The sequence below is a fragment of the Ochotona curzoniae genome, unplaced genomic scaffold (assembly GCF_017591425.1).
Source record: "Ochotona curzoniae isolate NIBS_2020 unplaced genomic scaffold, NIBS_Ocur_1.0 contig_1302, whole genome shotgun sequence".
NCBI classification, from domain to species: domain Eukaryota; kingdom Metazoa; phylum Chordata; class Mammalia; order Lagomorpha; family Ochotonidae; genus Ochotona; species Ochotona curzoniae.
Window position 1 is genome coordinate 5,020,325 of NW_024465035.1, and position 15,840 is coordinate 5,036,164.

Consider the following 15,840-nt stretch of genomic DNA (forward strand, 5'->3'; position numbering starts at 1 on the left):
ACGTGCAAATATTTGCTTCACATTTTCTCTGGCACACAGAGTCAAAGATATATGAGACATTCACTTGCATGCTGGCTTAATCTCAGCTTCCGGCTGGATTTGCTGGGCTAAAGGAGGTCAAAACTTGCTGGAATTCAAAACCACAGTGAACTCAAACACACGGCCGCTTGCCAAAAAGGCCACCATTCTCAATCTCCGAGTCTGCCTCTGCGTCTCTTCTCTTTTTAATCATAGTTTATCAAGGTTCTCTCAGATGACACAAGCTGTCCTGTCTCTATTTTTTTGTAAGTTGCACAAAATATTTGTGAAGTTGATCATTATAAAGGTCTGTGATGTTTACCCCAAAACCCTGCTGTCAAAAAGTGACCTGTAAATGTATGTATATTTTCCTGGTCTGGTTTTGCTTTTCCCATCTAAGAGGGCTCTAGTAAAGCCTTCTCTCATACAAAGAAAATCAGAGGAAAATAGATTATTCCTCCTGTCAGTATCTCTTTTAATTATCTCAATATGAAAAACAGCTCCAATGGCAGAAAGGTAATAACCAACATGTCTCCATCTTCTTCCTGGATGGTTTCAGATGAGGAGTGAAAGGAAGAAAGGAAGGAAGGAAGAAAGGAAGGGAAGAAGGAAGGAAGGGAGGGAGGGAGGGAGGAGTCAAAAGGATCTATCAAGGAAGCTACCTGCTGAGTTCTTCTATCAACTTAGTATTTTTTTTAAAGATTTATTTTTATTGGAAAGGCGGATATACAGAGAGGAGAGACAGAGAGGAAGATCTTCCGTCGATGATTCACTCCCCAAGTGAGCGCAACGGCCGATGCCGGGATAGAACTGGTGCCCATATGGGATCCCGGGCGTGCAAGGCGAGGACCTTAACCACTGCGCCACCGCGCTGGGCCCAGTATTTCCATTCTTAAACAGTGGATGGGAGAGGCCCTGCAGGTGGGACAGCAAGTAAGGCTGCTTCCTGCCAGCTGGCATGCCTTAGATGCCTGGCCCAGCCCAGGCCATTTCAGTCCTTTGGGGAATGACGCTGGAAGATCCTCTCTGTCCTTCCCTCATTTCTGTAAATGCACCTTTCAAATACATAAAGCTTTCAAAAAGAAGGAGGCGGGAGAGAAGATGACAACAGCACGGGATGTGTCTGTTAAAACGAACACAAAACTCCAAAGGTTAAATTAATCCAAGAGCTGGCTCCCGTGTTCCTCAGGGGACTCCCCTTACGCCTGATTCTGTGTGTTCATCTCCAAGAAGAACTATGCGGTTTGCATTGGCTGTGTCCTCTAACAGGGCGTCTCAGGATTATTTTCAAAGAACTTAATTAAGGGAGAGATTAAGACATGACAAATTATGTTTTGACATAAAAAAGAATTTGGGTAAGCAGTCTGATTTTAACTCCGCAGTGTGAAAAGCATAAAGCATTTATTGCTATCTTTCACTAAGCTATCTTCCAAGTAAAACTCCGATGTCGTGGATGAAATGTCACTCCTTGGTTTAAGGGGTTCTTATTACAAACTCTGAAAGTGCATTTGACGTTCTTAATTTTGCCTTGAGCGATAGTTAATGATGACTTCTATCGCTAAGACAACAAAAGAAAAAGCACATTTCATTAAAGAAAAGCATATTGACTTTGATTTGAACCAATATTAATGTTGCCCTAAGTCTATATTGCTGACAGAAAATTCTTTCACCAGTGCCGTCCCTTGAAAGTAAAAGCCTTGATATTAACTTCTAAGGTTTTAAAGATCTGTAGCCCAAACAGAACGGTTCAATGAGATTAATAGTGTCTTTGCCATCCCTCCTTCCCCGGGAACCAGCATCAGATTGACTTTGAAATACTAAGACATTGAAGAAAGGCAGGCTAATGCATCAGTCTGGCCTGAATCTTGGATGGTCATTAAAAAGCTCTACATCTTAAAAATAATTTTATTTGCAAAAATTAATCCATGTTTAAAGTTACCAGCAGAACTACTTACAACCAGTAAAATATAGAGCATTCTCAGAAACCTGACTACAGCAAAATCAAAACACTTACAGTCCTTCCAAAAGAGCATCTTCTCAAAGGCCTTCAAAGGCTGCAAGAGTGGGAAAAGCCATTCTGCTGCATCTTATTCCAAGATACAAAGCCGCTCCTAATGAACGCACTGGACTGGCTTCTGAAGGGGCCATCCCTGCCTGCCCTACCTCTCCTGAAGGGGCCATCCCCGCCTGCCCTACCTCTCCTGAAGGGGCCATCCCCGCCTGCCCTACCACCTCTCCTCTAAGTACGGAGTTCCCAAGAGTCTTCGAACTTACACGTGCACCAGCTGCTTGTTTAGAATTCATATCCCCGTGAATCACCAACAGAGATGCATTCTGCTCAAGTAAATCTGAACAAAACCGAGGAACCTGCATTTTTCAAATATCTTAAGTCATGCTGGAAAGGGCCACTCCGTGGTCCCACTTTGAGAAGCAACATTAGACAAAGGCGGGCAGGAGGCACACACATTTAACACTTCATCAGTGGATACATCCGGCCTAACACTTTAAAAATTCCCAAAGGCAAGAGATACATGGAAAAGGCAGGGCTGAGTAACGGTTACATTTAGTCACTTTAAACGCTGTGTCATCACTTAGGAGAAGAGCAGTAAATGCAGGTGGAGGGGCATGAAACGGGCCCCTCCGTCATTGTGATGTGAAGCTTGAGCACAGTTCCCCGTAATGAAGTGCATAACCCGTGGGTGAAAAGTTAACTCAGGTTATACTCTTAAAAGCAAGTGAAGACAAATACAAAATAAAACTCGGGTTCTAAGCAGTTAAAAAAACAGCTTCTGGGGCCAGTGCTGTGGCATAGCAGCTCTGGTAACCCATATGGGCACTGGTTCAAGTACTAACTGTTCCACTTCTGATACAATTCCCTGTTACTGCACCTGGGAAAACAACAGAAGATGGCTCAAGTCTTTGGGACCCTGCACCCAGGGGAGAGACCTAGAAGAAGCTCCTGGCTCTTGGTTTCAGACAGGCCCAGTTCCTGTTGTTGTGGCTACTTGGGGAGTGACCCAGTGGATGGAAGATCTTTCTGTCTTTCATTCTCTCTGTAAATTCATCTTTCAAACAAATCATATTATATATATATATAACTTCTAAACGGTTACCAAAGAATCCCATGCATCACGACATTTATATGTAGTAACACACCTGATTAGCTTGGCTTTAGTCACAGTTTCTTTTTTTCAAATTCTCTTAAAACCAGTGTTCTTTCCACTAAGGTAAATTAAATGAATAGGAATAAAACAGCAGAACATACTATTTTATGCTAAGAAAGCTTGAAACAAGGCTTCCATCCATGAAGCCTCGAGCTGTATGTTTTGTTGTTTGAAGTGATGGTCCCGTTTTTGAACTATAAAGCCCTACCCTACACGTCACAGACTCCGGGGTCTGCCGAGCGCTGTGCAGTCCCGCACGAGTGCCTGTCTGTTTCAGTGAAACTAGTTTTGCTTTTCAGTTATGACAATAATTCTAAGTAAAAAACAAACAAACAAAAAAGGCCTTACCTTTTAACCTTTTATGAGCAGTTCTGAACATTTCATGGTCTAAACAAAGAAAGCAAATCGGACAAGCCATATGACTTTAATTTTGATCCACTTTAAGCTCAGAACTACATCAGCATGTGCAGTGTTCCCACATTGAGCAAACTCCAGACCAAGACAAGACACAGAGAGGTGAAAGGAGCCTGTCTACCCCGAGAGAGCTGCCAGGGAGACCACGATGGCTCGTCGGACACTCGGCAGCAGTCCCAGCAATGAAGAGAGAGACATCCCCACGCGTGGAGCTCCGCGTTAGCTCTCTGCTGTCCGCTAGTTCAGGCTGCAGAACTCGACTCACGTGGTTTAGACACTTTGGTATACACAAGAAGCAGATGAAAACATTTTCTGTTTTTAAGTACAGATTCTTGTAAAGTATCTGACTCAAAGTGGCATCACATCCCTTTGTGTTTAACAATCTGTATGTTTTCTCTTTTTTCTGCGAATGCCCGTGCTAGAGCAGGCTGCAAGCCAAAAACTCAAAGAAATGCGCTTTGACAACGCGATGCGAGTTTGCTATCATTGCCTGTCCTACAAAGCCGTGATTCACTTAGATGGCGGAAGGTTCAACTTGTGATTGTTGCTGAAGGACTATACTACTGTGATAGTATGCGAGGCAATGGTGGGAGGAGAAACTGGGGAGAGAGAAAGATGATGGAAAGCGGGGAATCATAGAAAGAGGACCCCATCAGGCCTGCACAAGCTAGCAGTTAAATGTGGTCCATGGATGAGAAATGCCTGTTAACAGGATGCTAGCTGCACACGTTTTCTCTGCGGAGCTAGGGAAGGGCAAGCTCCAGGAGCCCCACAGCTGCACTCCTGGGTACCAGCAGCTGTCGCCATGGCAACACCCCAAGGCACTCCCCTCCCCAGACTCCTCTCCCCCCCCCTCCCCCCAGAGCACAGCCCTTGGAAACCAGCTCTCAGTGATTTAAAAGGCAATGCAAGTCGATGATCCCAGATTGGATCTTGCACAATTAAAAAGAAAAAATCTTGCAGAAAATCCTCTCTAAGGACATAATTGGGGTCAAAACCACGGGCTGAATTTGAATTATGAACTAGATAAACAGTTCCCCTCATCCAGCTTGCTTCGGGGTCACTGGAGAATTCCTGCAAGCACGGATGGGGCTCCTCACGCCCAGAATCTGCGTTTCTAAAAGTTCCCAAGTGTCTCAGATCACGGGCTAAAGACGACTGGCTCACACACCCTCACTGTATCCCTGCTAATAATGCGGCTTTGCCTGTGAGTGAGTAAGAGAATGTACCGAGCCACAAAAAAATAATCACAGTCCGAGAATTCACGACAAAGAGATCACCTGTCTACAACTTTCTGGTTCAATTTTTTTTAAATAGCATCATCTCTGAGGTCCCTTTACCTAACTACTTGAGAGTGAACACACACATATACAAGACAGTTGCTTCCGGCTCCCATGGGACTCAATAAAATGCACGGCTCTTACTTCAATAAATATGAGGGATTTGTTTGTGGGCACAATGGGTCACGTTTCCATTCTCAAATTTCCCCACTGGAAAATAAGCCACAGAACAAGAACCCAAGACCTAACAGATGGACCTCTGTGTGTAGGCTTGTTAGGGCATTGAAATGTCTATTTAAGCACTAGATCATTGGAGGAGGTTTTCGCATAGCGCCCAGCCCATGCAGGAAACAAACAAAAAAAAAGTTGACACATTCTTCTGTTGCAATTCTTAAGTTACATTCATTTTGACTGAGTTTGTCAAATGGGAAAAAACAGCTCCTTGGAAATGCGTTTTGTCAATTCCCTTGCTGTGACCATTCTTAGCTGTCAGACACAAGACCCGGGGTCTCTCTAGTTCAGTTTTCTGCTTGAGAAGTCAACTTCAAGACAGCTCTTTGCACGAGGCTTTCTACCACGGAACAGATGTTCATGAAGATTGCAAAGGCAGAAGGTGGATCTCACCTCACAGTACTCCGTGATGATACAGAAGTTCCCTCGCTCCACGAAGCTGGCATAGAACTTGACAATGGCTGGGTGGTCCAGCTTGGAGAGAAGCTGGGCTTCCACACTGGCCTGCACAGTCTCATTTGGATTTAGTTCTCCAATAGATATTTCTTTCAATACCTTGCTGCAGTCAATAGATAAGACCAAAAAAAAAAAAAAGACATTTAAAACAAACAATAAGTAATGCACCTAGGTACTGATGAGCCCCTCGTAGTGACCCACTCGTGGTCTCCTTTGAGCAGCTCTGACCAGGTATCTCCTGAGGGGCTCAAAGCCTGTCCCCCAGGCTGTGCCATGGCCTCTTCAAGACCTCTCACATCCACAGCTGTGCTGGACAAGTCTGTACACAGCAGAGCCACAGCTAATACAGAGCTGGCTAGATGGCTCTGTGTCTCGGTGCTCCGATCTGCTTTTGTTTTGCTTTATAAAGATTTATTTCATTTTTTAGTAAAAGGAAGATCTACACAGAGAAAGAGAGAGAAAAAGATCTTACGTCTGCTGGTTCATTTCCCAAGTGGTCACAATAGCTGAGCTGAACCGGAGCCAGGAGCTCCTTACGGGTCTCCCCAGTAGGTGCAGAATCCCACAGCTTTGTGGCCTCCTCCACTGCTTTCCCAGGCCACAACAGGCAGCTGGATGGGAAGTGGAGCAGCTGGGACACACACCAGTGCTCATAGGGGATCCCAGCTGATGCAAGGCAAAGGCTTAGCTACTAGGCTATTGCGCCAGGTGCTCTAATTTAAATGTGTCATTCAAAATCATGTGTTCCCAATCACCTCTTGGCCTTTTGGCTAGATCAAGTGTGGGAAGGGTATAAATGCGGGGTGGGTATGTCGTGATGGTTCCCACCTCAGGTGTGGATTAATGTTGAACATACTAAGGCTTGGGCCTGTGAGTGCTTGCTCTCTCATCCTCTCCTAGCCCTTCTGCCACGTCAGCACAAATGGCTAGCAAAATGCAGGTCCCTCTGTCACGTACGTCCCGGCCTCCAGTTAGAATGGATCCATCTTTTTGTTCTTTACTCATCAGTGAGCCCTGAGCGCCCTATCGCAGCAGCACAAATAGATGCTGGGTCTTTCAGGGTGTCTGCTTCCATCTCTGTTCCATTTTCCTTCTTGCCCGTTCTCTTTGCTTCTGTCTGCCTCACTTTTTCCATTTTTCTCTCTGTCCCTCTCTCTCTCTGCGTATTTTAATGTTCTGTATACATATATACAATCTCTCTGAATACATTTATACAAAATTGTCTGTGTGTCTTACTCTCTTTCTTCCTATCAATCTGCTTCTCTTTGTGTAAACACACACACACATTTCTCTTCTTGTTCCAGCTCTAAGATTTTCCAAATCTATTAATTTAATATCAATAGAACTGATATCTATTATTTTTCTTTTTAAACTATCTTGGCCAATCATAGTTTATTGCTATCAATATTTAGGAGGGGAAAAAAATGCTGTTAAAGTGTTTCCATCAGTGGGAGTTCTCCAGCATGTATAAGTGGAATAAGAGCTCTTTAAATCTCCAAATCATTAATTTAAAAATTGTGATAACTCAATGACAACTGGACCGAAACATCCTCTCTTCCCATCTAAGAAAAACAGTCTGATGAACAAACCAATTATAGTACCCCAGTGTAAACTAGATTGCTTGGGGAAAACACTTAGCAGACCAATTATGCGTGCAAGCAGATTCTGTTGATTACAAGTGAGCTTTGGCTGTTCATCAAGGCAAGTTCTGTAGGACCTGTACTAGAAAACATTTTGCAAAAAATTTAAGATATTTTTTACCTATGCATATTAATGAAAAGTATATTTATAGTAGGAATTCTTTAAATTTAAGTATTTTTTCCCAAAAACTAGATGAATCGTTGGCCCTTGCCAACACAGGCCGTCGGATGCCCTTGTATCAGGAAAGCAGAGTCTGCTAAGCTCCCTGGCGTCCCCATGGCCCATCCAGTTCAGGTGTGTGTCTGTTGCTTGCCTGCTCATGTGGATGTGCGGAAACAGAACTGAAATCCAGCTGGGAGAGCATGAGAATTATGTATGCTAGGAAAATTAAGTCAGATGTTTACTAAAAACTTGATAATGACAAAAGAAAAGAAAAGAAAGGAAGGATGAAAGACAATTTTTTATAGAAATCATGAGTGACCAAGAGTTCACTGCATTACAACTGCACCCCATGGTGGCCACCTGGGCTGGTGCCCTGGCACCAGTGACCGCTCCCTGGTAGTACAGGCCCTGAGAGGGGCAGGGCAGGCAGGGCAAGGCAGCAATGCAGATGGCTTCAGTGATGGGAATCTGCCCCCCCAGGTGGAAGACCTGAGCTGAATCCCCACTGCTCGCTTGCACCTGCCCAGCCTTGGCTGCTGCAGGCATTTAGGAAGCTCTGTCTCTGTCTCCCCAAGTTTTTAAAATTGAAATGTCAAACTCTAGTGTTCTGAACTCATATGACTAAATTCTCATTCTATGTTACAGAAGTTACATCAGGGAAACTTAACATATTATGGCTGTAACAGTTTATAAAAAAAGATGAAGGGATCTCTAACAGGACATTAGATGATGGCGTTACATAAAAATGGATAAAATGTAGAATTAGATGTTTAAAGTGAATGTATCATTTAATAACACCTCGTGTTTAAATTGTTTCCATTATTTGACCAAGTACCAAGCTCAAGTCCCATTGGCTACGAGGGCCTGTATAATTCTTAGGAATGTGTTTATACTGCAAACTTTTCATTCATTCAAACGAGCCTTTCCCTTTAGTTGCTTTATGGTATAAGAGTAGTACTTTCCTTGGGCAATGTGATAGGTTGAGCTTGTTTCTTTTTTAAGGTTCGGGACCTAGAAGTGTTGATGTTGCAGTCAATATACAATTGCGAAGTCTCTCCCCATCCCATCTCTCAGTGACTGATTATGGTTTAAAAAAAAATCATCACTATTATAAGTTAAGGATCCGTTGGAGGAGTTGAGCAGTTGGGTAAGAGAACTGAGCTGTCCTTTTTCTACTCAGAGAAGGGCTGGTAATATCTTACCAATAAAAGTTGGGTAATGAAGCTTTCAGATTTCCTAAAATTTGGATCTTTTAAAGGATTTATTCATTTTAAATGTTTCCCTGATATTTCCATTCTGAAGTCATCCTAACTCCACATGGCAGGGACTGGCTGCCGGAACAAGTCAGCCGCAGAAGAAGGGCACTCCACGGAGCAGCTTCCCAGGCACGCGCTCTGTGATGCCTGCAGGTGGTCAAGGGGGGCTTGAAACACTGCTGTCACTTAGAAAGTGGGAGCATCTGGCCCCCGTCTCCTAACAGACGCTTTAGTGAGCTTCCTAGGTGCTGAACACCTATTGGGTCCTACCCGCTAATGAAGCGGATTCCAGAGAAACCCTACTTCTATTTCCATATTCCATATTTCTAGCATGTGTTCTGTCAAGAATTTGGCAAAGGGATCTAAAGTCAGTAGGAGTGGCGTCTTGGACTGTTAGGGTTCCCAAAGGGGCATGAGGTGACAAGCGAGGCCATGTTTTCCTGCAATGTCTGGATATTAGGAAGCAGCAAGTTCAAGGACTTTCTCATGGTGCTTTGCCAGTAATTTCCTGCACCCTTGCCAGCATGCAGGTGCAGAAGGCACAGTGGCTGGGCACAACAGCAGAAAGCCTTATAGGAACCTGTAACATCTCCTACTGTAAAGGAACAAATGATACCCACGGCCATAAGACACTGATTCTCTTCCTTGCTAACATCAACTATTGTGCAACAGACCGTAAGATTTTACATCTGTTTCCCTGCCACTCCGTCTGGCAGCCTCATGATAAACTGCAGAATCTCATTGACGCAGTTTGTAGACAGGGGAGTGCCGCTCTAACTGCCCCCTGGATGCGCCAGGGACACTCTCTCCCTTGCCCATCACCGAGCTGGCACAGGAAACTCGGACTGCAGCTCTGCAGGAGCGAGATCGTCTCAGTCACAGACGCCGTGGCAAAGGCTGCCAGTCGCGCTCGCTGACGCTCAGCCTGCCATCTCTACCTAAATAACATGACAGATATTTATTTTATCAGAGTCTCAATCCTTCTGGAAAAAATTCGTGACAGCAGCAAAAACAGGCCTCCCTGGGGACTAAGTTGTTTTGCAGATTTACCACTCTCTTTCCCAAGCAAGCTGCTTTCCTTCTGGAAGCAGTGGGGAAGTGACACACTTCTGAGAAGGACTTTGGGAATTTAAGCATGGTTGATTTCATTTCCTTGAAATTGACTCTCTTCTTGTAAACATGAGACAGATGATATTTTGGGGAGATTAACCAAAGGTTGTTTTCCCCTCAAATGTTCTGAAGATAAATACTGCCTAATTTAAAAAAAAAAATTAAAAGAGTCATGTGAGTTTGTGACCTTCTCCATCTGTATAGATAAGGAGAAATGATTCGTGTACTTGTCTCACGGCGAAACACAGTTAGCTCACACAGGTTCTTGGCACAGACTGGCAGCATGGCAAGAAAAGAATCGGCTTTGGAAGGACCACATCCAGGCCTTCTCCAGAGGGCTCCTGGGGACATATGGAGAAAATCTAAAATGTCCCATTTCTCTAGCGTGCAAAGCCCTTCCCTTGGACTTGACCAAAAAGCTTACGGCCACGCCAATATATGTATTGCGAGTGCTCAGCAAGTGGGAGGTTGCAATTATCCCAGCCGTGATGGAAAAGCCTGCGTATTTGTGCATTCACTCCAAGGCACATTCCTTCCCCAGTTTCCCATTCACAGTCATCTACCTTCACGCTGCCCCACAAAACGAGTCTCCACCTGCCAATGCTCAGTCCAGAGGACCCATCAGGTGGCCCTACCTTCCTTCTGCCCTAGCAGTATCTAAGCACTCTACCCAGACACCCTCACATCCAGAAAGCAGTCAGGCTTGAGCAGCTTGGTGCACCAAAGACCAGGGACGCACTCACCCACGCTCACCCCAACAAGCACATGCGCGGGCTTTCCTGAGTGGCCAAAGGGGCTTTCCTGGGCACACTAGCAGGAAGCTCGAGGTGAGTCAGAGCAGCCTGGACTCCAGCCAAAGCGCTCTGCTAGGGGATTCAGCGTTTCGGGGTGCAGCTTAGCCTGTTGCATTGCGACACCAGCCTGGCGTCTGTGCTTTAGAAGAAACGTGCTTTTCAGATCAGTGGCCAAAATTATTGCAAAAGAGCGTTTCTAGCAACCTTTTTAAAACTTAATGAGTCTCCAAGTTAAACTGAAAAACTGTGTAATATAACTATTTTTTTAAACCTGAGTATTACTATGAGTCCTTTGAAAATCAGGGCAGAGTGAACCCAGGGAGCCACATAAAAATGGATTTATGTGAGAAAAATATTTTGATATGTGACAAGATGTTCTCTGTTAGTAAATCTGTAAACTTAGTCAACATGGTATTTCTTCCATCTGAAAACATAATTATAGTCATCAATTCAAAATTTTCCTTCACCGCTGTGCCTGTGTGCTCGCGCCGTGTGGTCCTGTGGCGGCTTGAGGAGACTTGGGTGCTCACTGTGGCCAGAGAAAAAGCCCAAAGCGGGGCGTATTACAGCTGGCAGGCAGGGCACTTGGGTGGTGCCGTTTAAGGTCAAAAGGCACCCCCCCACACACACACACACACCAAGCAGCCTAAAGAAGATCCGTGGTGAATGACAGGTTTTGTCAACGAGGCAGATCAGATTCGGATTGGACAGGCAAGCCAACAGTGAAGCGGACACCTGTGCGCGGTTGGGAATGAAGGATTAAGCTCCACGTGACGTGTCCCAGCAGGTCGCAGGTGTCCATGCAAAATGGGAAGCTCCTGCTTTGCTCCTACAGACCTAGGACACAGTCTCAAGTGGAAAAGTGCGATTTGGTTGCATCCCATCCCGACGGCCACAGTATAGCTTCTCGATCCTTCCATCTCCCCCTTCTCGGTAACCTGAGTGTACAAAACTGGTATAGGCACAAACACATTTCACTTTCTTCTTTAAACGGTCAATGACAGGTTTTGATTGACATCAAATGGAGATGGAATAGGGAAAAAAATACTGCCAAGAAAACATCCTTCTTCTCCATTCCTGGCATGCTCATTCCAGTCTCATCATTATCCTTCAGCAAGTGAGTGCTCACACTGTTTCAACGACAACAAAGAACAACATACAAATGCTTGCACACCTTGCATGATTGGAGAATTATAATGGTTTTCAGGGTCATTGTCAAACCAAGGTTATACACACATACACACACGCAGGCTGCACAGCCTCTTTCTCACATAGTCTCTGGCTGTGGGGAGGGTCCCTGTCTCTGGCCCTGGAGTAGCTTGATCCATAAGGTCTAGTGGGCGCATCTGTCCAAGCACACCCATCTGGAGTGCAGAGTTCCCTGCTCCAACAAGTGCTTGTATGTGAAAACACCAGACGCCATCCTTGGCACAGCACAAGCCTGTCCCAGCATGTGGGTACAGCTCCCCATCCTCACAGGTTCCACAGCTCCCCTTGGCAGCAGGGACCCGCTTGGGTCAGTTCCTGGTCTCCAGCCCCACTGTGGCTCCAACTGGCCTCAGCTCTGGTGAGAGCTCTGTGTGTGTTACTCCTTCTTACTCTGTAACGTTTCCTTTCAGATAAAGAAATACATCTTTTAAAAAAGGAAAAATGATACTCCATGCAAATTAAAAACCAAAAACCAGCAGAGTTGGCTAATCTGTTAACCAAAAAAGAGACAGAGACGGTTACTACCCAATGATCAAGGGGGCAAGTCAACAGCAAACTTGCCACCTCTTACTGGTGGTGCAGGAGCACGTGGTTGTACAGCATCTGAAATAATGTCGATGCAAAAATTAAAAATAAATAAAGGAAACAAGGAGTGGGGATTGAGGGAGAGAGAAGTATATTTATTTATCTTCTTATAATCATATCCATGAAACACATGAGATCTGTTCTTATATTAATAAAAATAAAATAGATCCAAAATAAATTATGTAATAATGCAGCTCAAGAACTTTGCAAAACAAGGGCAAAAAACCCAAAAATTAACAGGAAGTAAACAATAACAAAAAAAACACTAAAAATCAGAGCAGGAATAAATGATTTTAAAACTATTTCTCTCTCTCTCTCTTTTTTTATTGCATTTTATTTTATAACATCGTTTCATAGGCTCTGATGTTCCCCCATCCCCTCCGTGCCCTCCCCCCAAGGTGGATTGCCCAGTTTCTCTGACCCTTTCTCCTTATTCAACTTCTTTCCTAATTTTGCAATGGATTTTAGGTATTGGTAGATTCTGAAACTAGAAAAGAGGAGTTCATCAAAGCACTTCAGCTGCAAAAAAAGCTTTTAACAGGTAAGTCATGTATGCCAGGTCACAAAACAAATTACATCAAAGTCATCATCTAACTCTAGAAAGAGGAAACACATCGCTGTGGACTCTAAAGAGGCTTTTGTTTCCAAGTTCAAGATCTGCTTTGCACTGTTTTAGTACAGAGCTCTTCAGGGGCTAATCAATTTTTCACTTTTTAAATCATTTTCAAAGAGCAAAGACTCTTCCCTTCCCTTGTTGAGCTTTAGCAACAACAACAAAAGAAGGGGAAAAAATGCCACCAAAACCAACTCATTATTGTTGGAGTAGATTGGAATATTGGCCTTGCTTCTGATGGGTCAGTGACGAGCCCATGCCCATTCCTCACTAACTACTGTGTGAGAGCAGAATGTTCAAGAATCCTGCCAATTACACAGTTTCAGACTCAGAGGTCTGAGGTTTGGGAAGATGGAGAATGCGTCTTAGGACTTAGTCTCCTAGCTAGCTGGCGTGTGACATCCACATTTTAGATGCTTTCCTAGATGCCACAACATTGTAGGTGTAATTTGGTTGTGCACAAAGTCCATGATTGAAAAGGGCAACAGCACTAGATCTAAAATCATTTAACAGTCCATTAGGAATATACCTAAGAGTTTGAGTAAATGCTACTAACCTAAAATGCTAGGCAACAAATTACCCGTTCTATCACACCTTGAAAGGAGCTGAGCCTAGAGCAAAAAAAAAAAAGTCTTGTTTATGTCAGCGAGGAAATTAAGAAGCATGACAGTGTCGGCAAGGATATGAAGAAATAATTTGCCGTAGATAATCGGGTTAGCTTTTGTTACAATTGTTATGCGCTCTAAACTTACAATTAATGTTAGGTTAATATTCAGAATGCAACCTTCTAATGCATAATTCATGTCAAGTTCTTATTTCAAATCTTTCAAGAAAATGCTAGAACTGTGGGTTTCAACGAGATAATTAGATGTGATGCAAAGCCTACCGTGAAATCAGGATATAGCAGCAAATTGAGTTTTAAGAAGCAACAAAAACTGATTAGCTCCATTTCCTTGACTAGGTAAAACTGACCAAAGGTAAACACTGTTTAAGATAAAATTAAATTATGCTCTAAGCAAGATGAAGTTTGGTGCTGCAAAAGAAAATACACACGTAACCTAGGTTTTCACGAAGTCAAGTCTCCTAAACTTATCTGGGGCAAGATTTGGTGAAGATTCTGTATTTCTATAAAGGCCCCAGGTTCAGCTTCGGCTGACTGTCCAGGGACCACGTTTTGAGTGGCACAGTGTCCAGTAAGAAGAGGCAGAAGACTGCGTGGCGTGAGCGTGCCAAGCCCCGGAGGTCCACAGGCTGCAGGGAGAAGGGCTTGCCAGGGCTGTGCACCTGTTCTCCCGAGCCCCGCCCCCACTCCCGTGACCAAGAGATCTCATTAGCCACAAAGTGTCGGGGTCCACTGCCTGTCCAAGCCCTCATTCGCAGGTGAGGATCTTGCTCACAGAGCGGCTGCATGACTGTACCACGTGGCCTCCAGCACAGGCTCTGCAGCCACCAAAGCTACCCCTCCCCAAAGCTGGCAGCTGTAAAACACCATTAGGGCAATCTTCCATGGAGGTTGGCTCAACAAGATGGCAGTCTTCACTCACTGCTTCCTATTCTGGTTCTGAAAATAAGGAAATTTTACAGAACTTATGACTTTAATGTGTTTATACACCCAGATGATGGGCTTACAACATAGAATAAAAGCAGAAAACGAAGACCTGCAGGAATCCGTGGAGAGCAGGAACAGAAAAAAGGAGGGCACAAAACTGTTGCTATGGCTGAGATGAAATTTAATTCTAAACTTCCTGGAGTATCTTAGCTTTATTACTAATAATACTGTTCCTGTCATTGATAATAACATCATAAATATAATTCTTGCCTATTGCAAGAGGATATTTCAATCTGGGGGCCCTTAGCAAGAGCAGTCAGTTTTAATTTAAGTCACAGAGCGATGGAATTGTTCCCTAAGGAAAATATTGATGGTTTCAATAAGAAGTCATTCAGAAATTGGATACAACTTACCTATGCAATAACCACTTTGGCATCATAGCTTGCTTTCAGTGCACAGTGGGGCATCTGACCCATGCAAGACACTCTGCAACATCTCTACAGCACCAATGCGCTGCTTCCTGCCGGGCTGGCACAGCCCTAAGAGTGGAGCCTGGTGAGACGTGTGGCCTCTCCATTGAAGACAATGGAACCGCACATCGCTCCGCACACACAAAGCCATCCACTCCACAGACACCAGAGAAACCCAGCGTACTTCATGTCCGTTCCAATGGTTGGTGAAGGTAAGACTTCTTCACGTTTAGCTTCGGCTGACGTGTTTTCCCTAAGAAAAACCTAAAAGTGTGTTCATGATGTACGTGTAGCCTTGTATTCATTCAGCCAGTGAAACTGAAGTGTTGGTAAGCAGTAATTAAATGAAGACACTGGGGCCCCGCGTTCTTGCTGCTAACTACTGCCAGGCTTTCCCAGCGGCTCTGCGTGTCGCATTACCGCCATCTGCTGGCGGCAGTTGGACCTGGTGGAACCCGGTGTTTCCTCAACTTGCTCCATCACACCATGCACAGCTCTAGGATTGAGCGCTCCGGGCCTACTCTCAGAGGGCACCTGCTCCTGTGCCAAAACTGCACAGCATTAATGTTTCACAGCATCAAATGCCCGAGGAAAACGAGGCAACTCCACAAGATTTCCGCTCACAAATCATCTGCCACCGGATTGAAATGTTTTCGTATTTCACATCCAGGAAGCGCAGGATGACGGAGTAATTCGGTCCCTATCGCTACACTGCAAAGTTGTGGCAGAGGGGGAACTCTCAGCCCACACCAGGCGCAATACCAAGATTCCAGATGAACTCAGACTGCCTCCAGGTCCCCTCCTCCAGTGACAAAGAGGGGACCAAATCATGCCGGCGGAACGGAACCGCCCAAGGAGGACATGGCTCCGGAGCCTCGCGCTCTGTTT

General features: G+C 44.6%; 1 protein-coding gene across 1 annotated transcript in view; it reads right to left on the reverse strand.

The window, feature by feature from the left end:
• Positions 1 to 15,840, reverse strand: part of NEK11 (NIMA related kinase 11) — a 106,497-nt gene that overhangs the window by 80,365 nt on the left and 10,292 nt on the right. The window contains exon 2 of the mRNA XM_041003826.1: positions 5,501 to 5,666. Within this exon, the coding sequence (XP_040859760.1) occupies positions 5,501 to 5,666 (166 nt within the window). The remainder of the gene's footprint in view (positions 1 to 5,500; positions 5,667 to 15,840) is intronic.